This window comes from Cyprinodon tularosa, unplaced genomic scaffold (assembly GCF_016077235.1).
Source record: "Cyprinodon tularosa strain WSP-4 unplaced genomic scaffold, ASM1607723v1 ctg1088, whole genome shotgun sequence".
Classification (NCBI taxonomy): domain Eukaryota; kingdom Metazoa; phylum Chordata; class Actinopteri; order Cyprinodontiformes; family Cyprinodontidae; genus Cyprinodon; species Cyprinodon tularosa.
This window is the reverse complement of record NW_024037880.1, coordinates 68,595-90,787: the sequence shown is the minus strand read 5'-3', so window position 1 is coordinate 90,787 and position 22,193 is coordinate 68,595. Positions and strand designations below refer to the sequence as shown.

Below are 22,193 nucleotides of genomic sequence, written 5' to 3'. Positions count from 1 at the left end.
AATGGCATCTAGGCCTACAAGCTTCCAGGGGCTTAAGCAATGTTGACTTTTCATCAAAAAGGAATCTGTTTTTAGTGCAGAGGGTTAGAGGAGGAGGAGGAGAGGGGAGCCTGGTGGAGAAGGAGGGCCTGAAGAAGAGGAGGAGGAGGAGGAGGTGGGAGTCTGCATAAGAAAGCAGCCCCACCCTGGGTCTGTCTGCAGGAGCAGAGAGCAGCTGCAGCAGAAAGCTCCCATCAGCAGGTCAGATCCCGTCCTGGTTCCGATCCAACCGACTGGACCTCCGCGTCTCAGCTCAGATCCCCCCACCCCCCCTCAGACATGCTCCCCCCGGGACTCAGCGTGGCTCTGCTGGCCGTGTCCTGCGCCCTGTGGCCGCCTGCAGTCCGGGCGGCCGCCTGTGAGCCGGTCCGGATCCCGCTGTGCAGATCCATGCCGTGGAACATGACCAAGATGCCGAACCACCTCCACCACAGCACGCAGGACAACGCTGTGCTGGCCATCGAGCAGTTCGAGGGGCTGCTGGGTGAGTCCCGCTTAACCAGAACCAGAACCGGAACCGGACCTGGTGCCGCTTCTACTCTCATTGGCTTTTAGCGAGTTCAAGGGGGGAAAAAAAATTATTTCAAGTTTAATCAAACGATTTTCAACTTTTCCCCAGAGAGAAGTTAGTGGTTAGGCTTAAAAAGTTCTAGATTGAAAAGTTCTAGAATAAAAAGTTCTAGATTAAAAGGTTCTGGATTTAAAAATTCTGGATTAAAAAGTTCTAGATTGAAAAGTTCTGGATTAAACATTTCTGGATTAAAAAGTTCTGGATTACAAAGTTCTGCAATAAAAGGTTCTGCATTAAAAGGTTCTAGATTAAAATGTTCTGGATTAAAAAGTTCTAGATTAAATGTTCTGGATTAAAAAGTTCTGGATTAAACATTTCTGGATTACAAAGTTCTGGATTACAAAGTTCTGCAATAAAAAGTTCTGCATTAAAGGGTTCTAGATTAAAAAGTTCTAGATTAAACATTTCTGGAATAAACGGTGCTGAATTAAAAAAAAATCTAGATTAAAAAGTTCTGGATTAAAAAAAGTTCTGAAATAAAAAATTGTAGATTATAAAGTTCTGAATTAGAAATTCTGGATTAAAAAAGTTCTAGATTAAAAGGTTCTGGATTAAAAAATTATAGATTGAAAAGTTCTGGATAAAAAAATTATAGATTGAAAAGTTCTGGTATAAAAGGTTCTGGATTACAAAGTTCTGGAATGAAAGGGTGGCCTGCGGTTCTGCTCTAGGCCAATGAATTTAAATGATTTAAAGAACTAAAAGCTCAAAAAATGAAACCATGGAAACAACAGAAGCTGGAATCCAGTTTGTTTTAAAACCTGCTGCTGGTCTGTCTGAACGCATCAGTCTGAGTTTAAATCGTTTTCTTTCATTTTAATCCTTTGGTTTGACGCTGAAATGGATCCATTTAGCGACTTTAATGACTCTTAGTTTGATGGTTTGAGCCACACAGCATCAATATTTCCAACTATTGTGAGTTTTATTGTTTGTCTTTCTGTCCGTCACCATGGTGATCCGTCACTTTCTGAGGATCTGGATCCGGTTTATGGAGGCGGTTCAGGTCCTTAAAAACTGACGTTTGAATGTTTGATAAAAGCGATGAAATGTTTGATCCCAGATCAAAGGAGCCGTATTTATCCCACAGGGACGGTTCCTGCTATCAGTGAGCGACCTGGAGGCGGAGTCTGTCCTCTGCAGGTTAAACCTGAACGCCGTTCATTGGCGCCTTTATCTTTATTGATCTCCTGCAGTTTATGCAGAAGATTCTCTTCTTTATGTAGAAATATAAAAGTAGAGCCACATGTTCTCCAGACCTCCAGAAAAAAATAATTGGCTCTTTATTTACTGGATGTTTGTTTGTATCCAACAGTTTCAGCAGCAAATTTCCAGATGTGTAAAAGTAGAAATGTGGAGATAGAGTCGCCTCAGCAGTGAGAAATGACGTTTATTAAAAGCTTGGCTGAAAATAAAATCCCTGCCAAACGGCAGCGAGCTGTTGGTCAGACGGTTCCCACACAGGGAGCCAATGTTTGGTTTATTTGTTCTGGAAGGTTCTGTTGATCTCATCTTATCGGAGCAGCAGCTTCTCTGCAGCTCCTCCAGAGCTTCTGTGGTCCTGGCTGCTTCTCTGACCCATGCTACTGTAAGGTTAGCAGCCATCAGCATCAGATGCCTGATTGGGCGGAGCTTTGGGCTCTACTTCCTGTCTGTTCTCTCCTGAGCTGGATCTGCATGCCTTCACGCCCGGCTGGAGCTGCTGGAATGAATGTGGTCATCCGATCTGAGGAACGTGTTCCTGCGCCGTTCTTCTAGGCAGCAGCTGCGTTTAGGTCCCGTCTAGTCTTGGCTTCAGGGAAACGTCTGGATTGAAGTGGAAGGAGCAGATTTTCCAGCTTGTTTTTCTGAATCATTTGAGCTGACAGAGCAGAACTGTAGATCTGCTCATTCTAGACACAGCTGGGTGTGGAAAGCACAGCTTTCTGTGCTGCTTATCCAAACGTATCCAAGGGAAGAAGGTGACCTCGGATGACCTTTCCAATCAGACCCTGTTCCACCGTAAAACTGCTGCTTTTAGCATCTTGTGGGAAAAGTTGTTGTTTTTTTGCTGATGCTTGTTCTGTGTTGTTTTGCTCGTCTAAGTGGATCAGAACATCGACTGGATCAACTGCCAGGAAATATTGTTCCTTTATCCTGGCTGCTTACTGGAGGAATCCGTCTACCTCCGGTCCATCCCTGCATCATTCCGTCCATCCTCTCTGTGCATCAGGAGCTTCTGGGGATCAGAGTTTCATTAAACCAACGGTCATGGTTTAGATTTCCACAAATTGCGTTTTATGAATCCAGTCGCAGAGCAAACATTCAAAGTGAAGCAGCGGCGCGGCGGGACGGACCGGCCTCCATGATGCTTCCCTCCATGGACCAACGCCGCCCTGAACTCTGAGCCTCAGCTTCTTCCTGCAGAAACACCCTCAGCAGCAGCGCAGAGGCCCTGGGTGACTCTGGAGGAGCTGCAGAGGTCTGGAGCTCAGCTGACAGGATGACTGACAGGCATGAGATCTGACCAATCAAACTGATGAGAAGAATCCAGGGAAGAGCTCTGATCCGAAGAGAGTTTTTAAGGAAAGGTTGACAGGAAGCTGAAGCCCCGCTGCCCTGGTTCTGTGGAAGGATGGAGGAAAACACAGATGAAGTTCTACCAGAAGGAGAACCTGCCTGAAAACCCAGTCAAAGCAGCAGTGGGATGGTCCATGACGTGGAACGGCCTAGTCAAAGTCCAGACTGTGGAGGACATGAACACTGATGGAGATGGAAACCCTGAAGACCAGGAGGAGTTCATTCAGCAAAACCATCCCGAACCGTTTCAGAAATCCTTCCTCCTGCTTCTCCAAGGTTCCCCTGATGAATCCTGCAGCATATTCCGCTTCAGGATGAGCTGATCTGATGGAAACATTGAGCTGAAGCTACAGCGCCACCCTGAGCCAGAAAAAGCTCCTGATGGAGGAGCTGCAGTCGGACCTTTAGGAAGCAGCTCCAGGCTAACGTCGTCTTCCCGCCTTTAAACCCTTTCTGGTTCTGTGTCGTTTGAAACCAGCAGGTGGGGGGGGCGCTGCTCCAGTGTGCGGTCAGACCCTGGAGAAGTCCTTCCTGCTGAGGGGAAACGGAACGAACACCTTTAAATGTTCTCAGAGTTTAACAGATGTAGGAGGAAGGATCTTCTTTCTCCCTGCCATCCATCCGCTGGGGTCCGCTTACTTTACAGGTCCTTCTCAAATATTAGCATACTGTGATAAAGTTCATTATTTCCATAATGTAATGATAAAACTTGAACATTCATATATTTTAGATTCATTGCACACTAACTGAAATATTTCAGGTCTTTTATTGTCTTCATACAGATGATTTATCATCCATCTCATGAAAACCCAACATTCCTATCTCACCAAATGAGCATATCATGATAAAGGTCTCTAAACGAGCTGCTATGCACCTGATCACCTGAATCAACAGATTAACTCTAAACACCTGCTAAAGGTTCCTGAGGCCTTTAAACTCCCAGCCTGGTTCATCACTCAGACCCCCATCATGGGTCAGACTGCCGACCTGCCTGCTGTCCAGAAGGCATCATTGACCCCCTCAGCCAGAGGCTATGACACAGAGAGATGTTTCTGAACCAATAGGCTGTTCCCAGAGTGCTGCTGCATCAAGGCGCCTCAGAGGGAAGGAAAAAGTGACAGAAAACGCTGCACAGCCAGAAGAGGAGACCCTGAGGTAGATTGTGGAGAAGGGCCGATTCCAGATCTTGGGGGACCTGCGGAAGCAGTGGACTGAGTCTGGAGTAGAAACATCCAGAGCCACCGTGCACAGGCGTGTGCAGGAAATGGGCTACAGGTGCCGCCTTCCCCAGGTCAGCCACTTTAGAACCAGAAACAGCGGCAGAGGCGCCTGACCTGGGCTACAGAGAAGCAGCTCTGGACTGTTGCTCAGTTTTACACGTCGTTTGGAAACCAAGGTGCCAGAGTCTGGAGGAAGGAAATGCCAAAATGCCAGAAGTCCAGAGTCAGGTACCCACAGTCAGTGATGGTCTGGATCGGGGGGGGGGTTACGGGGTTCCTCCGACGATCTGAGCAAAGATCTCACCATAAATAAATCTCATGGCTGGTTTGGACTGGTGAATATCAACATCGCACTGCAGAGAATCTCCATCAAGACACCAAGCTACCTGGACTCCTCATGGTGGGCGGGGGGACAGGAGAGACCTCCCAGTCAGCCCCTGGTGGTTTTAGCCTGGGAAGGGAGCAGGTACGCTATCCTACCAGCGCTGGACAGGTACGCTGTCTTACCAATGCTGGGCAGGAACGCTGTCCTACCAACGCTGGGCAGGTACGCTGTCCTACCAACGCTGGGCAGGAACGCTGTCCTACCACCGCTGGACAGGAACGCTATCCTACCAGCGCTGGACAGGTATGCCGTCTTACCAACGCTGGGCAGGAACGCCGTCCTACCACCGCTGGACAGGAACGCTGTCCTACCAACGCTTGGCAGGTACGCTGTCCTACCACCGCTGGGCAGGTACGCTGTCCTACCAACGCTTGGCAGGTACGCTGTCCTACCAACGCTGGGCAGGAACGCCGTCCTACCACCGCTGGACAGGAACGCTGTCCTACCAACGCTTGGCAGGTACGCTGTCCTACCAACGCTGGGCAGGTACGCTGTCCTACCAAGGCTGGGCAGGTACGCTGTCCTACCACCGCTGGGCAGGAACGCCGTCCTACCAACGCTGGGCAGGAACGCCGTCCTACCAACGCTGGGCAGGAACGCTGTCCTACCACCGCTTGGCAGGTACGCTGTCCTACCAACGCTTGGCAGGTACGCTGTCCTACCACCGCTGGGCAGGTACGCTGTCCTACCACCGCTTGGCAGGTACGCTGTCCTACCAACGCTGGGCAGGAACGGTGTCCTACCACCGCTTGGCAGGTACGCTGTCCTACCAACGCTTGGCAGGTACGCTGTCCTACCACCGCTGGGCAGGTACGCTGTCCTACCAACGCTGGGCAGGAACGCTGTCCTACCACCGCTTGGCAGGTACGCTGTCCTACCAACGCTTGGCAGGTACGCTGTCCTACCACCGCTGGGCAGGTACGCTGTCCTACCAACGCTTGGCAGGTACGCTGTCCTACCAACGCTTGGCAGGTACGCTGTCCTACCAACGCTGGGCAGGAACGCCGTCCTACCACCACTGGGCAGGAACGCCGTCCTACCACCACTGGGCAGGTACGCTGTCCTACCACCGCTGGGCAGGAACGCCGTCCTACCAACGCTGGGCAGGAACGCTGTCCTACCAACGCTTGGCAGGTACGCTGTCCTACCAACGCTGGGCAGGAACGCTGTCCTACCACCGCTGGGCAGGTACGCTGTCCTACCACCGCTGGACAGGAACGCTGTCCTACCAAACGCTTGGCAGGTACGCTGTCCTACCACCGCTGGGCAGGTACGCTGTCCTACCAACGCTTGGCAGGTACGCTGTCCTACCAACGCTTGGCAGGTACGCTGTCCTACCACCGCTGGGCAGGTACGCTGTCCTACCACCGCTGGGCAGGAACGCCGTCCTACCAACGCTGGGCAGGAACGCTGTCCTACCAACGCTTGGCAGGTACGCTGAGCCCAGCTCTTCCTGTTCCTCTGTCCCCTCTTTGTTTGAAGACGTGGTTCCTGCTTCTTCTGAGTGATGCGTTGTTTCTGATGGTTCTGGTGCCTCATGCAGCGCAGACAGGATCATTACATTGTTTTCTAATATTCATATTTCATCTGAAAATCAACCTTTTTTCTGCAAATTTTAACTGAAACAATCACAATCTCTAGTTGGTAGAACCCAGCGAGGTAATCAATGACATCATCATTAGGTCATCTTAGCAAGAAATACTGCGACAAACAATGGAGAGTAAAACGGAAAACGAATACCATGAATTTACTTTGAAACTAAATAAACTCGTTCAACCAATAATCCAGAAGTAGCTTTAAGTTAAACATAGAAATAGATGGAAACTGCAACAAAACGGTAACACAAACAAACCCGGGACAGGAAGTGAAGCAAAGTTGCAAACTAATGTTTATTTATTTATTTATTTATTTATTTTTTACCGTGTCCTGTCTGGCAATGTGGCAATAAGAATAATTGTCTTGATGCCAAAAAGAGCCCAACAGATTTTACTTTCACAAGTGGAGCAATATGGCAATTGCCATACTGCTCCACTTGTTTCATGCATAGAAATAGCTTTATTATAATTATGCAGGGAGTTTTATAGTTTATATGGACACTGCAATGTAAGTAGAGCAGAAAAACAGAAGAAGAAAAGGAAAAAAGAGAAAAGATGAAAGAAAGAGGAGATAGAAAGGAGACAATGACCAAACATTTTCAGTCTGCTTCATCACCTGCAACGAGATGAAAAAAGAACAGCACAACCAAAAGACACGGTACGAGATATACAATAAAGCAACACCTTGAAACTATCGCTGAAGTAATATTATTAAGTCTGACATGTACTCTGTGTTACCTGAAGATATGAATGTGGGGTTTCTGTTTGGAAGTGAATCTCTAAGTACCTGGAGCCTAGCACCTGCAAACTAATGTTTAAACTCTGTCTGCTCAGGTACGGGATGCAGCCCAGATCTTCTCTTCTTCCTGTGCGCCATGTACGCTCCCATCTGCACCATCGACTTCCAGCATGAGCCCATCAAGCCCTGCAAGGCGGTGTGTGAGCGAGCCAAGTCCGGCTGTGAGCCCGTGATGAAGAGGTACAACCACAGCTGGCCCGACAGCCTGGCCTGCAGCGAGCTGCCGCTGTACGACCGCGGCGTCTGCATCTCTCCTGAGGCCATCGTCAAGGCAGAAGGACCAGGTTGGTTGCTCAGTTCCTGAGGCCTGAGATCTATTTAATCTAGAATGAATTCATCTTCTACAGAACATCTGCAAACCTTCTTAGGGTCAGACTAGGCTGTTATGACGGCCTAGTCAAAGTCTGAGGCTAAATTAAACTTGAAAGTTTCTACTCAGAAGCTTTTCATGCTCCCTGACTAATGTTGGAGAGCTGAGATCATCTGAGATCTAATAGTTTCTACAGGCAGAGAAGGAGCATCTATATGTTGAAGTCATTGCAGTTTGTGGATCCTGAGCAAATCCTGTTCTAAAAGTTGACCTATTGGAGTAAATCCTGCTGCCTGCTAAAGCCAAATGTTTACGGATCCTTCTAAATCAGCAGCTTCAGCTCTTTCCTCCAAATATGGCCTGTTTCCCAGAGCAGCGACTGTTTTGGTTCCTTCCCAAACAGATAGCGTGACTCATTTCCCCTCTGATTTCACTCCCACAAAGAGCTGCTTGATGCAGGCGGCCCACTCAATAAAACCCTCGCTGTCCTTGGCGTCTCCAAACCCAGGAGCAGGAAAAACAAAACCTCAGCCCGACCTCCACATCCGTACGCCCACCGTCCTCCGAGCCGCGCCGGCTCACTGGACGCAGCGGGACCCGGGGATTTCCCTGGCTGTGATTTGTTGATGTGCTGCGGTTCAGCCGGGGTGGATCACTGAAGTTGTTCCAGGGATTTTCTCTCCATCTCTGTCCCTCATGTTCTCCCAGAGCAGGCAGAGAACGTCCTGAATGATCAGCAGCTGGAGGAAGGGAAGCTCCATCAGAAGCTGCTTTAGGGTCCCCATACAGCAGCAGCACTAAACTCATTCTATGACTGTTTTTCTATCCTTAATGTGTGAAAGACTGAATCTTTTCTGTCTCTGCAGACCCGTACCTCCAGGACCCGTCCAGGTGTCAGAACCCAGGTGAGGTGTTTTCCTTCTCCAACCATCAGTGAGGTCCAGCAGGGGATGTAACCATCCTACCTGCTGACCTGATGGGAGGGGCTCCTGGTGGACCCTGAACAGGCTGAGGATGAAGGAGTCCATCAGCTCCGCTTTAACTAATCCACCAAAAATTTTCTGCCCTCTAGAGTCCGGCTCTGACGTTCCGATGGATCCCAGCAGCTTCCACTGCCGAGGACCAAATGGAGGTAAGGCTGCTGCCCCCGACAAGGTGGAGGAGAAACTAAATGGATGTTATTAACTAAAGCTCCAAATGTTCCCGTTTAGCTGCATCATCAACGGATGGATGATAAAATGTTTGACCGGCCGCGTTAATGGTTCCTCTGCACCTACAGCTGCTGGTCACTAGGGGGCAGTGTTTGAAATGACACGTCTTCTGAAGAAGCTTTTTATGCAGCGGTTTACCTCAGGTTTACCTCTACCTTTAGGTCACAGCTCAATAATCAAATATTAATCGCAGTGATGTCATGTAGTGTGGTTGGTTCCTGGTGTTGCTAATTAGCATCATAACTAATCTTCATGTAATAATGAGGGAAATCATCTCTAATGATGTGAACATTTAGTTGTATGATTGTTTATAAATTCAGACATTAAGGGTGAATGAAAGAAGAAGAAATGTTGAGCAATAAAAACCTTCTGTTTGTGTTTGTAGATCGCTGCAAGTGTAAAACGGTGAAAATGGGCCAGAAGGCCTACGTGAATAACAACTACAACTACGGTGAGCCATGAGACGCTTTAACGGGATAAAGATCATAAACTGGAGTAATAAGCTAACGTTAGCCCCGGCCACTGCAGCCGGGGCTAACGTTAGCCCATCTGCAGCGGCCGGGGCTAACGTTAGCCCGTCCGCAGCGGCCGGGGCTAACGTTAGCCCGTCCGCAGCGGCCCTCTCTCTGCATAGCCGGGTGTGAAATGGCCTCCATAAGCCCATCTGTTAGCACCCAGCCAGTCAGATTCTGGAATATTTAACTCTAATCAGGCAGCAAAGGGATTTTCTAACTGATTTCAGTTTCATGAGGATCTGTTGCCGCGGTAACCACCTATGCCCACATATTGAATGAATCCCAAACGGAGCAGCTCCTCCAGGGGAGTAGGACGCCATCCCCCCAGGCTGAGAGGCGTCTGCTTCTCCTCGTTTGTTAAAGCCATAAATCATTGAATTTCCATTGAATGTAGAAACAGAAACAGAGCAGCTCCTCCTGGAAACGAAGCGCTATTACAACAGGAAGTGACGCGCTTAATTAAGGTTACCAGATTAATCAGATTATTAATGGCTGATTTATTTCAGTAACAGGGAGCTGGAGTAAGGAGACACAGACTGATGTAGGTATTTTGATCCCCCCCAACCCCCCACCCCGCCCCACCCCCAGTCATCAGGGCCAGGGTCCGGGAGGTCCGAAACCGCGGTCTGGAGCCCACGGCCGTGGTGGACGTGAAGGAGGTCCTGAAGTCCTCTCTGGTCAACATCCCAAAGGAGACCCAGATGCTCTATTACTCCTCATCCTGCCTGTGCCCCCCCCTCACCCCTGGGGAGGAGTACCTCATCATGGGCTACGAGAGCGAAGAAAGGTCCAGGTATGAGTGGTGATGAGGATGATGAAGCATGGCTGTCGGAAGGTTGTCATGACGATGAAAGGCGTTTTTGCTCTGCCTCTGGCTGCAGGTTGCTTCTGATCGACAGCAGCGTGGCTCAGAAGTGGAAGGACAAAATGCGCCGAAAGGTCAAGGTGGGTGTTTGCTCCCTGACCCCCAGCAGACCCAACTGGACTCAGGTCAGGGGGGTTCTAAGGTGGCTGTTTGCTCCCTGACCCCCAGCAGACCAGACTGGGCTCGGGTCAGGGGGGTTCTAAGGTGGCTGTTTGCTCCCTGACCCCAAGCAGACCCCACTAGGCTCAGGTCAGGGGGGTTCTAAGGTGGCTGTTTGCTCCCTGACCCCCAACAGACCCGACTGGGCTCAGGTCAGGAGGGTTCTAAGGTGGCTGTTTGCTCCCTGACCCCCAGCAGGACAGACTGGGCTCGGGTCAGGGGGGTTCAAAGGTGGCTGTTTGCTCCCTGACCCCCAGCAAACCCGACTGGACCCAGGTCAGGGGGGTTCTAGGGTGGCTGTTTGCTCCCTGACCCCCAGCAAACCCGACTGGACTCAGGTCAGGGGGGTTCTAAGGTGGCTGTTTGCTCCCTGACCCCCAGCAGACCCGACTGGGCTCGGGTCAGGGGGGTTCTAAGGTGGCTGTTTGCTCCCGGACCCCCAGTAGACCCGACTGGACTCAGGTCAGGGGGGTTCTAAGGTGGCTGTTTGCTCCCTGACCCCCAGCAGACCCGACTGGGCTCGGGTCAGGGGGGTTCTAAGGTGGCTGTTTGCTCCCTGACCCCCAGCAGACCCCACTGGGCTCGGGTCAGGGGGGTTCTAAGGTGGCTGTTTGCTCCCTGACCCCCAGCAGACCCAACTGGGCTCAGGTCAGGGGGGTTCTAGGGTGGCTGTTTGCTCCCGGACCCCCAGCAGACCCGACTGGGCTCAGGTCAGGGGGGTTCTGGTTCTGGGTCCAGCCTTCTTTCTACTGCTCAGATTGGGACGATGGTCTGTGCCAAGGGCGTAGGTTTGATTTCAACTTTGGTAGGGACACTATTCTTCAGTTTCATTGGTCCTTTGCAAAAAATATGCATGCTCTTTTTTATGCTTAATGTGAGCTTCAGGGCTCATTTTGTTAAAAGAGAACAGCAGCATTTCTTGCTACATTAATACAAATCTTATAAGCACTACATGCACTAGATGCTGTTTATCAATATTTAAAGCATAACTTGCTCTGATGAATGTGGAATTGGGACTTTTTCCACTTTGAAAAGGATTGCATTTGAATTTACCTGCGACCAAGACAGTGTCTGTTTAACCAAATATAGTCTATATGTGGATTTATCCTGTGTTTTCTTCTGAAGATATAGAATTGTGCAGAGGTAAAACCCACTCTGCTCTCTCTGGAATAATACATTCAAGGGACAGCAAATAAATGTATTGTATTTACATGAGCACTGGAACTATAGGAGGAACTGACACTGAGCATTTAAAGTATTAATATTAGAAGTTGTACATCTGGGCTGTAGTTACTCTGTGTAGCTAATATCATGTATTTTATCTATGGCTGAAACAATCATATTAACAAATTATTTAAATAATCGTGAACTAATTTAGTAAGTGATTAATCATAAACTGGAGTATAGGGCCACTAAAATGTGCCTTTAGCCGACAGAGCGACCAACTTAGAGCAGGAATTATACCAAGATTGTAAAAAAAATATTAGCATTTAAGAAGTAAAAAAAAAAAAGTTTTTGTCTGACAATATTCTCCATCCAGAACTCCTCCAAAGGAAACGTTTAAAGGCTTCTGTTTCACCTGGTTTCATTTCATAAAAGATCTTCTTTAAGGAGCCTTTGGCTATCTGATTAAAAGATAAAATAAAAGAACTCCTAACGTTGCTAACTTACATTTCTCAAGTTCCACAAATCAAAAAACTCTCTCCTGCTTCTTTACAGAACTCCAGTCAGAAGGTTTCGCCTGTTTTAGCGTAGATAATATTTTTTTTAATTTGGACTAGTTTCGTAGCCCAATATTAATTTATTTTAGCGTCTTTTTTTTCGCGCTCCAAGCACCCGCGCGCGCGCGCACATACAGACTAGAAAACACGCAATCAGAAAGAGAGAAGGCGGAACTTAATAGCAGAATAATCAGAGAATTAAACCGCGCAGCACAGTTGATGCGCTGCTATGTGAACGGGACAGGAAAGAGCAGGCAGCTGCAGCTACCAGGCAGAGAAGCTGCGAGAGGAAAAGAAGCTGCTGCTCTATAGTAAATTATAAACATGTTGTTTACATCCAATTATTGGTAGGGACAAATAGGTCCTTCCAAAATTTTGGTAGGGACATGTCCCTATGGTCCCTATGCAAACCTACGCCCATGGTCTGTGCTTCAGACTGTTTCAGAACCACCAGGACCTTCCCATCCAAGGCTGCTGTTGCTCAGCAACCAGGAACAGAGGGGGAGGGTTATCTGGTGGTGGTGGGCCACCACCAGCAGCTGATCTGGTTCCCCCATCAAGAGATGAAGGTCATGTTAGCTCCATCCCTTCTAGTAATGATGAGCTCCGATCTTTCTTTCTTTTTAAAGTTTTGGCTCCAGCAGAGCAGCGGCTGGATGAGGCTGAAGGTGGACCGTATCTGCTGACGCCTCAGAAGCTGGTTTCAGTGTTTTGATGGGAGGCTGGACTCCTTTAGACTGAAGGTTAGCCATCAAACCCAACATGGCTGCCTGCTCTGCTCCATTTAGCTGGTGAGGAACCCGAGCCGGTTCCGGTGCTGATGGGTCGCTCACATCAACACAAACCCAGAGATGTTTGGCTTCTGTGGAATTCAGACTTGAATCCAGAAGTTTCTTCTTCTCCTCAGAGCTGCAGGTTCTGAACCAGTCCTCCCATTAACCCAGGAACTGAGAGCTTAGAGATGTTCTGCATTGTTGGAATGTTGCTGCGGTTAGAACAGAACCTCTGGATAAGGGTTTCAGAACCAGGACAAAGCCATCAAAGGTTTGCTATGTAGATGTGAACGTCAGCCATCTTTGAAACGGAAGTTTAGGCAGTGCTTCCTCAACTCTCTGACCTGTGACCCATCTGCAGGGTCCTCCAGGGAGGCTGTTGTTCCACTGGGCGTTCCTCAGGGTGTTTCTCTCTACATTCCTCTGGGCATTCCTCTGTGCGGTCCTCTCTGTGTTTCTCTGGGCGTTCCTCTGGGCGTTCCTCTGGGCGTTCCTCTAGGCGGTCCTCTGGGCGTTCCTCTGGGCATTCCTCTGGGTATTCCTCTGGGCGGTCCTCTGGGCGTTCCTCTGGGCGTTCCTCTGGGCATTCCTCTGGGCGGTCCTCTAGGCGTTCCTCTGGGCGTTCCTCTGGGTATTCCTCTGGGCGGTCCTCTGGGCGTTCCTCTGGGCATTCCTCTGGGCGGTCCTCTGGGCGTTCCTCTGGGCGTTCCTCTGGGCGTTCCTCTGGGCATTCCTCTGGGCGGTCCTCTGGGTGTTCCTCTGGGCGTTCCTCTGGGCGTTCCTCTGGGCGTTCCTCTGGGCGGTCCTCTGGGCATTCCTCTGGGCGGTCCTCTGGGCGTTCCTCTGGGCGTTCCTCTGGGCGTTCCTCTGGGCGTTCCTCTGGGCATTCCTCTGGGCGTTCCTCTGGGCATTCCTCTGGGCGGTCCTCTGGGCGTTCCTCTGGGCGTTCCTCTGGGCGTTCCTCTGGGCATTCCTCTGGGCGGTCCTCTGGGTGTTCCTCTGGGCGTTCCTCTGGGCGGTCCTCTGGGCATTCCTCTGGGCATTCCTCTGGGCGTTCCTCTGGGCGTTCCTCTGGGCATTCCTCTGGGCGTTCCTCTGGGCGTTCCTCTGGGCGGTCCTCTGGGCGGTCCTCTGGGCGTTCCTCTGGGCGTTCCTCTGGGCATTCCTCTGGGCGTTCCTCTGGGCGTTCCTCTGGGCATTCCTCTGGGCGTTCCTCTGGGCATTCCTCTGGGCGGTCCTCTGGGCATTCCTCTGGGCGTTCCTTTGGGCGTTCCTCAGGGTTTTTCTCAGGGTGTTTCTCAGGGTGTTTCTCTCTGCGTTTCTTTGGGCGTTCCTCAGGGCGGTCTTCTGGGTGTTCCTCAGGGCGGACCACAGGGTGTTTCTCTCTGCGTTTCTTTGGGCGTTCCTCAGGGTTTTTCTCAGAGGGTTTCTCTCTGCGTTCCTTTGGGCGTTCCTTTGGGCGTTTTTTCAGGGTGTTTCTCAGGGTGTTTCTCTCTGCGTTTCTTTGGGCGTTCCTTTGGGCGTTTCTCAGGGTGTTTCTCAGGGTGTTTTTCTCTGCGTTTCTTTGGGCGTTCCTTTGGGCGTTTCTCAGGGTGTTTCTCTCTGCGTTTCTTTGGGCGTTCCTCTGGGCGGTCCTCTGGGCGTTCCTCTGGGCGGTCCTCTGGGCGTTCCTCTGGGCGTTCCTCTGGGCGGTCCTCTGGGCATTCCTCTGGGCGGTCCTCTGGGCGTTCCTCTGGGCGTTCCTCTGGGCATTCCTCTGGGCGTTCCTCTGGGCGTTCCTCTGGGCGGTCCTCTGGGCGTTCCTCTGGGCGTTCCTCTGGGCATTCCTCTGGGCGTTCCTCTGGGCGTTCCTCTGGGCGTTCCTCTGGGCATTCCTCTGGGCGTTCCTCTGGGCATTCCTCTGGGCGGTCCTCTGGGCATTCCTCTGGGCGTTCCTTTGGGCGTTCCTCAGGGTTTTTCTCAGGGTGTTTCTCAGGGTGTTTCTCTCTGCGTTTCTTTGGGCGTTCCTCAGGGCGGTCTTCTGGGTGTTCCTCAGGGCGGACCACAGGGTGTTTCTCTCTGCGTTTCTTTGGGCGTTCCTCAGGGTTTTTCTCAGAGGGTTTCTCTCTGCGTTCCTTTGGGCGTTCCTTTGGCCGTTTTTTCAGGGTGTTTCTCAGGGTGTTTCTCTCTGCGTTTCTTTGGGCGTTCCTTTGGGCGTTTCTCAGGGTGTTTCTCAGGGTGTTTTTCTCTGTGTTTCTTTGGGCGTTCCTCAGGGTTTTTCTCAGAGGGTTTCTCTCTGCGTTTCTTTGGGCGTTCCTTTGGGCGTTTCTCAGGGTGTTTCTCTCTGCGTTTCTTTGGGCGGTCCTCTGGGCGTTCCTCTGGGCATTCCTCTGGGCGGTCCTCTGGGCATTCCTCTGGGCGTTCCTCTGGGCATTCCTCTGGGCGGTCCTCTGGGCATTCCTCTGGGCGTTCCTTTGGGCGTTCCTCAGGGTTTTTCTCAGGGTGTTTCTCTCTGCGTTTCTTTGGGCGTTCCTCAGGGCGGTCTTCTGGGTGTTCCTCAGGGCGGTCCACAGGGTGTTTCTCTCTGCGTTTCTTTGGTCGTTCCTCAGGGTTTTTCTCAGGGTGTTTCTCTCTTCGTTCCTTTGGGCGTTCTTCAGGGTTTTTCTCCGGGTGTTTCTGAGGGTGTTTCTCTCTGCGTTCCTTTGGGTGTTCCTCAGGGTTTTTCTCAGGGTGTTTCTGAGGGTGTTTCTCTCTGCGTTCCTTTGGGCGTTCTTCAGGGTTTTTCTCCGGGTGTTTCTGAGGGTGTTTCTCTCTTCGTTCCTTTGGGCGTTCTTCAGGGTTTTTCTCCGGGTGTTTCTGAGGGTGTTTCTCTCTGCGTTTCTTTGGGCGTTCCTCAGGGTTTTTCTCAGGGTGTTTCTGAGGGTGTTTCTCTCTGCGTTCCTTTGGGTGTTCCTCAGGGTTTTTCTCAGGGTTTTTCTCAGGGTGTTTCTCTCTGCGTTCCTTTGGGCGTTCCTCAGGGTTTTTCTCAGGGTGTCTCTCTGCGTTTCTTTGGGCGTTCCTCAGGGTTTTTCTCAGGGTGTTTCTCTCTGCGTTCCTTTGGGCGTTCCTCAGGGTTTTTCTCAGGGTGTTTCTCTCTGCGTTCCTCAGGGTTTTTCTCAGGGTTTTTCTCAGGGTGTTTCTCTCTGCGTTCCTTTGGGCGTTCCTCAGGGTTTTTCTCAGGGTGTTTCTCTCTGCGTTCCTTTGGGCGTTCCTCAGGGTTTTTCTCAGGGTGTTTCTCTCTGCGTTCCTCAGGGTTTTTCTCAGGGTTTTTCTCAGGGTTTTTCTCAGGGTGTTTCTCTCTGCGTTTCTTTGGGCGTTTCTCAGGGTTTTTCTCAGGGTGTTTCTCTCTGCGTTCCTTTGGGCGTTCCTCAGGGTTTTTCTCAGGGTGTTTCTCTCTGCGTTCCTTTGGGCGTTCCTCAGGGTTTTTCTCAGGGTGTTTCTCTCTTCGTTCCTTTGGGCGTTCCTCAGGGTTTTTCTCAGGGTGTTTCTCTCTGCGTTCCTTTGGGCGTTCCTCAGGGTTTTTCTCAGGGTGTTTCTCTCTTCGTTTCTTTGGGCGTTCCTCAGGGTTTTTCTCAGGGTGTTTCTGAGGGTGTTTCTCTCTGCGTTCCTTTGGGCGTTCCTCAGGGTTTTTCTCAGGGTGTTTCTCTCTGCGTTCCTTTGGGCGTTCCTCAGGGTTTTTCTCAGGGTTTTTCTCTCTGCGTTCCTTTGGGCGTTCCTCAGGGTTTTTCTCAGGGTGTTTCTCTCTGCGTTCCTTTGGGCGTTCTTCAGGGTTTTTCTCAGGGTGTTTCTCTCTGCGTTCCTTTGGGCGTTCCTCAGGGTTTTTCTCAGGGTGTTTCTCTCTTCGTTCCTTTGGGCGTTCCTCAGGGTTTTTCTCAGGGTGTTTCTCTCTTCGTTCCTTTGGGCGTTCTTCAGGGTTTTTCTCAGGGTGTTTCTCTCTTCGTTCCTTTGGGCGTTCTTCAGGGTTTTTCTCAGGGTGTTTCTCTCTGCGTTCCTTTGGGCGTTCCACAGGGTTTTTCTCAGGGTGTTTCTCTCTTCGTTCCTTTGGGCGTTCTTCAGGGTTTTTCTCCGGGTGTTTCTCTCTGCGTTTCTTTGGGCGTTCCTCAGGGTTTTTCTCAGGGTGTTTCTGAGGGTGTTTCTCTCTGCGTTCCTTTGGGCGTTCCTCAGGGTTTTTCTCAGGGTTTTTCTCAGGGTGTTTCTCTCTGCGTTTCTTTGGGCGTTCCTCAGGGTTTTTCTCAGGGTTTTTCTCTCTGCGTTCCTTTGGGCGTTCCTCAGGGTTTTTCTCAGGGTGTTTCTCTCTTCGTTCCTTTGGGCGTTCTTCAGGGTTTTTCTCAGGGTGTTTCTCTCTGCGTTCCTTTGGGCGTTCCTCAGGGTTTTTCTCAGGGTGTTTCTCTCTGCGTTTCTTTGGGCGTTCCTCAGGGTTTTTCTCAGGGTGTTTCTCTCTGCGTTCCTTTGGGCGTTCCTCAGGGTTTTTCTCAGGGTGTTTCTCTCTGCGTTCCTCAGGGTTTTTCTCAGGGTTTTTCTCAGGGTGTTTCTCTCTGCGTTCCTTTGGGCGTTCCTCAGGGTTTTTCTCAGGGTGTTTCTCTCTGCGTTCCTTTGGGCGTTCCTCAGGGTTTTTCTCAGGGTGTTTCTCTCTGCGTTCCTCAGGGTTTTTCTCAGGGTTTTTCTCAGGGTGTTTCTCTCTGCGTTTCTTTGGGCGTTCCTCAGGGTTTTTCTCAGGGTTTTTCTCAGGGTTTTTCTCAGGGTGTTTCTCTCTGCGTTCCTTTGGGCGTTCCTCAGGGTTTTTCTCAGGGTGTTTCTCTCTGCGTTCCTTTGGGCGTTCCTCAGGGTTTTTCTCAGGGTGTTTCTCTCTTCGTTCCTTTGGGCGTTCCTCAGGGTTTTTCTCAGGGTGTTTCTCTCTGCGTTCCTTTGGGCGTTCCTCAGGGTTTTTCTCAGGGTGTTTCTCTCTTCGTTTCTTTGGGCGTTCCTCAGGGTTTTTCTCAGGGTGTTTCTCTCTGCGTTCCTTTGGGCGTTCCTCAGGGTTTTTCTCAGGGTGTTTCTCTCTTCGTTTCTTTGGGCGTTCCTCAGGGTTTTTCTCAGGGTGTTTCTCTCTGCGTTTCTTTGGGCGTTCCTCAGGGTTTTTCTCAGGGTGTTTCTCTCTGCGTTCCTTAGGGCGTTCCTCAGGGTTTTTCTCAGGGTGTTTCTCTCTGCGTTCCTCAGGGTTTTTCTCAGGGTGTTTCTCAGGTTGTTTCTCTCTGCGTTCCTCAGGGTTTTTCTCAGGGTGTTTCTCAGGGTGTTTCTCTCTGCGTTCCTTTGGGCGTTCCTCAGGGTTTTTCTCAGGGTGTTTCTCTCTGCGTTCCTTTGGGCGTTCCTCAGGGTTTTTCTCAGGGTGTTTCTCTCTGCGTTCCTCAGGGTTTTTCTCAGGGTGTTTCTCAGGGTGTTTTTCTCTGCGTTTCTTTGGGCGTTCCTCAGGGTTTTTCTCAGGGTTTTTCTCAGGGTGTTTCTCTCTGCGTTCCTTTGGGCGTTCCTCAGGGTTTTTCTCAGGGTTTTTCTCAGGGTGTTTCTCTCTGCGTTTCTTTGGGCGTTCCTCAGGGTTTTTCTCAGGGTTTTTCTCTCTGCGTTCCTTTGGGCGTTCCTCAGGGTTTTTCTCAGGGTGTTTCTCTCTGCGTTCCTTTGGGCGTTCCTCAGGGTTTTTCTCAGGGTGTTTCTCTCTTCGTTCCTTTGGGCGTTCTTCAGGGTTTTTCTCAGGGTGTTTCTCTCTGCGTTCCTTTGGGCGTTCCTCAGGGTTTTTCTCAGGGTGTTTCTCTCTGCGTTCCTTTGGGCGTTCCTCAGGGTTTTTCTCAGGGTGTTTCTCTCTTCGTTCCTTTGGGCGTTCTTCAGGGTTTTTCTCCGGGTGTTTCTCTCTGCGTTTCTTTGGGTGTTCCTCAGGGTTTTTCTCAGGGTGTTTCTGAGGGTGTTTCTCTCTGCGTTCCTTTGGGCGTTCCTCAGGGTTTTTCTCAGGGTGTTTCTCTCTGCGTTCCTTTGGGCGTTCCTCGGGGTTTTTCTCAGGGTGTTTCTCTCTGCGTTCCTTTGGGCGTTCCTCAGGGTTTTTCTCAGGGTGTTTCTCTCTTCGTTCCTTTGGGCGTTCTTCAGGGTTTTTCTCCGGGTGTTTCTCTCTGCGTTTCTTTGGGCGTTCCTCAGGGTTTTTCTCAGGGTTTTTCTCAGGGTGTTTCTCTCTGCGTTCCTTTGGGCGTTCCTCAGGGTTTTTCTCAGGGTGTTTCTCTCTGCGTTCCTTTGGGCGTTCCTCAGGGTTTTTCTCAGGGTTTTTCTCAGGGTGTTTCTCTCTGCGTTTCTTTGGGCGTTCCTCAGGGTTTTTCTCAGGGTTTTTCTCTCTGCGTTCCTTTGGGCGTTCCTCAGGGTTTTTCTCAGGGTGTTTCTCTCTGCGTTCCTCAGGGTTTTTCTCAGGGTGTTTCTCAGGGTGTTTCTCTCTGCGTTCCTTTGGGCGTTCCTCAGGGTTTTTCTCAGGGTGTTTCTCTCTGCGTTTCTTTGGGCGTTCCTCAGGGTTTTTCTCAGGGTGTTTCTCTCTGCGTTCCTTTGGGCGTTCCTCAGGGTTTTTCTCAGGGTGTTTCTCTCTGCGTTTCTTTGGGCGTTCCTCAGGGTTTTTCTCAGGGTGTTTCTCTCTGCGTTCCTCAGGGTTTTTCTCAGGGTGTTTCTCAGGGTGTTTCTCTCTGCGTTCCTTTGGGCGTTCCTCAGGGTTTTTCTCAGGGTGTTTCTCTCTGCGTTCCTTTGGGCGTTCCTCAGGGTTTTTCTCAGGGTGTTTCTCTCTGCGTTTCTTTGGGCGTTCCTCAGGGTTTTTCTCAGGGTGTTTCTCTCTGCGTTCCTCAGGGTTTTTCTCAGGGTGTTTCTCAGGGTGTTTCTCTCTGCGTTCCTTTGGGCGTTCCTCAGGGTTTTTCTCAGGGTGTTTCTCTCTGCGTTCCTTTGGGCGTTCCTCAGGGTTTTTCTCAGGGTGTTTCTCTCTGCGTTCCTCAGGGTTTTTCTCAGGGTGTTTCTCTCTGCGTTCCTTTGGGCGTTCCTCAGGGTTTTTCTCAGGGTGTTTCTCAGGTTGTTTCTCTCTGCGTTCCTCAGGGTTTTTCTCAGGGTTTTTCTCAGGGTGTTTCTCTCTGCGTTCCTTTGGGCGTTCCTCAGGGTTTTTCTCAGGGTGTTTCTCTCTGCGTTCCTCAGGGTTTTTCTCAGGGTGTTTCTCAGGTTGTTTCTCTCTGCGTTCCTCAGGGTTTTTCTCAGGGTGTTTCTCAGGGTGTTTCTCTCTGCGTTCCTCAGGGTTTTTCTCAGGGTGTTTCTCAGGGTGTTTCTCTCTGCGTTCCTTTGGGCGTTCCTCAGGGTTTTTCTCAGGGTGTTTCTCTCTGCGTTCCTTTGGGCGTTCCTCAGGGTTTTTCTCAGGGTGTTTCTCTCTGCGTTTCTTTGGGCGTTCCTCAGGGTTTTTCTCAGGGTGTTTCTCTCTGCGTTCCTTTGGGCGTTCCTCAGGGTTTTTCTCAGGGTGTTTCTCTCTGCGTTCCTCAGGGTTTTTCTCAGGGTGTTTCTCAGGGTGTTTTTCTCTGCGTTTCTTTGGGCGTTCCTCAGGGTTTTTCTCAGGGTGTTTCTCTCTGCGTTCCTTTAGGCGTTCCTCAGGGTTTTTCTCAGGGTGTTTCTCTCTGCGTTCCTCAGGGTTTTTCTCAGGGTGTTTCTCAGGGTGTTTTTCTCTGCGTTTCTTTGGGCGTTCCTCAGGGTTTTTCTCAGGGTGTTTCTCTCTGCGTTCCTTTAGGCGTTCCTCAGGGTTTTTCTCAGGGTGTTTCTCTCTGCGTTCCTCAGGGTTTTTCTCAGGGTGTTTCTGAGGGTGTTTCTCTCTGCGTTTCTTTGGGCGTTCCTCAGGGTTTTTCTCAGGGTTTTTCTCCAGGTGTTTCTCTCTGCGTTCCTCAGGGTTTTTCTCAGGGTTTTTCTCAGGGTGTTTCTCTCTGCGTTTCTTTGGGCGTTCCTCAGGGTTTTTCTCAGGGTTTTTCTCCAGGTGTTTCTCTCTGCGTTCCTCAGGGTTTTTCTCAGGGTTTTTCTCAGGGTGTTTCTCTCTGCGTTCCTTTGGGCGTTCCTCAGGGTTTTTCTCAGGGTTTTTCTCCAGGTGTTTCTCTCTGCGTTCCTCAGGGTTTTTCTCAGGGTTTTTCTCAGGGTGTTTCTCTCTGCGTTCCTTTGGGCGTTCCTCAGGGTTTTTCTCAGGGTTTTTCTCCAGGTGTTTCTCTCTGCGTTCCTCAGGGTTTTTCTCAGGGTTTTTCTCAGGGTGTTTCTCTCTGCGTTTCTTTGGGCGTTCCTCAGGGTTTTTCAGGGTGCTTCTGGAAGAACTGACCTCCCCAGCTTTTTATTCTTTGTTCTTCCTTCTGTCCAGAAATGGGACCAGGCCCTGCAGGCTTCCCAGGCACATTCCCGCCGGAGTCGCCACTGAGACCTGCGTGTGTGTGTTGGAGTGAGTGTGAGTGTGAGGGTGTGTTTGTGTAGATATTGCACTATCACAGACTGTTTTAGCTGAATGTAGATCCTCTCCTAGTTTATCAGATTGTGGCCTCTTTTCTTTGCACAGTCATCATTCAGAGTTTCTGCCTTTTCCTGTAGAAACAGCAGAAGAATTGGAGCTTTAAACATTTCCGCAAATGCATGAATTCTTTTTGTTTTCCTGGACCAAACATTTTTCAAAGGCGGCCATATTGGATGGAATATCTGCCAACATGAGGCCCATGTTACCATGGTGATGAGGATAAGGACCTGCCTGTGGGGCAATGAGCACCACAGGAAGGAGAGGACCGGGTCGGGGCCAGACGGACCTTCAGGGTTCTGGTCTTCTTATCATGATGGATGACTTTTTAACCCCTTAACTAGTTTCTGCATGGTTTCTAATGGTCGCCATGGTTACCGTCCTGTGGGTCCACCCAATCTAAATCCCTGAAATCGCTGACCACCAATCAGTGATGGCGTCTTCATGGACACTACAGAGAAGCAGCTGAAGGAGGAAACCTTCGGCGCTCCATCATCATCCTCCTCCTCTGGCTTGGGCTCACGGTGACGGTCTGAATAAAATATATTACTGTCATTTTGTTCTGAAAGTCATGATGAATCAGTCAAATCTGTGTTTGTCTCCATGTCTGCCAAAAACTGCTAAAGTTTGTTTTTATTAAATGTGCTTCTTATTTTCTTATAAAAGTTTTCCCAGTCCTTCCAGTGTGTCCAGTCTCTTGTTGTGTGTTGATGCTCAGGAACGGGACGCCAGGTCTGCTTCATGGAGCCCAAAGTTTTAAATCATCTCAGCTGATTTTTACATTTAGAAACGTTCATTAAACTTAAAGATTGTCCTGATCCAAAGTCATAAAATAATGTAATAAAGGGGTTTAAAAATATTGAATCAGTCTGAGCTTCTGCTGCTGTGGAGGCCCACGGGCCATAACCCTAATCTTTAGTTCTCCCATGATTCTTCTGGACGGTTCGATC

General features: G+C 50.2%; 1 protein-coding gene across 2 annotated transcripts; it reads left to right on the top strand.

Annotated features, from left to right (window-relative positions):
• The first annotated feature begins 176 nt into the window (after positions 1-176).
• On the top strand, positions 177-21,922 carry frzb (frizzled related protein). 2 transcript variants are annotated; one of them, XM_038292488.1, is made up of 8 exons: positions 177-523; positions 7,201-7,449; positions 8,342-8,380; positions 8,548-8,607; positions 9,072-9,137; positions 9,790-9,994; positions 10,083-10,191; positions 10,564-10,614. In XM_038292488.1, exons 1-8 carry the CDS (start codon positions 319-321, stop codon positions 10,597-10,599), a joined length of 969 nt encoding a protein of 322 aa, XP_038148416.1. In that variant the 5' UTR covers positions 177-318; the 3' UTR covers positions 10,600-10,614. The 2 variants fall into 2 exon arrangements, with proteins under 2 accessions (XP_038148416.1, XP_038148424.1); XM_038292496.1 differs by lacking the exon at positions 10,564-10,614 and adding an exon at positions 21,100-21,922 and having other exon boundaries at positions 319-523; positions 10,083-10,146.
• Positions 21,923-22,193: the final 271 nt, after the last annotated feature.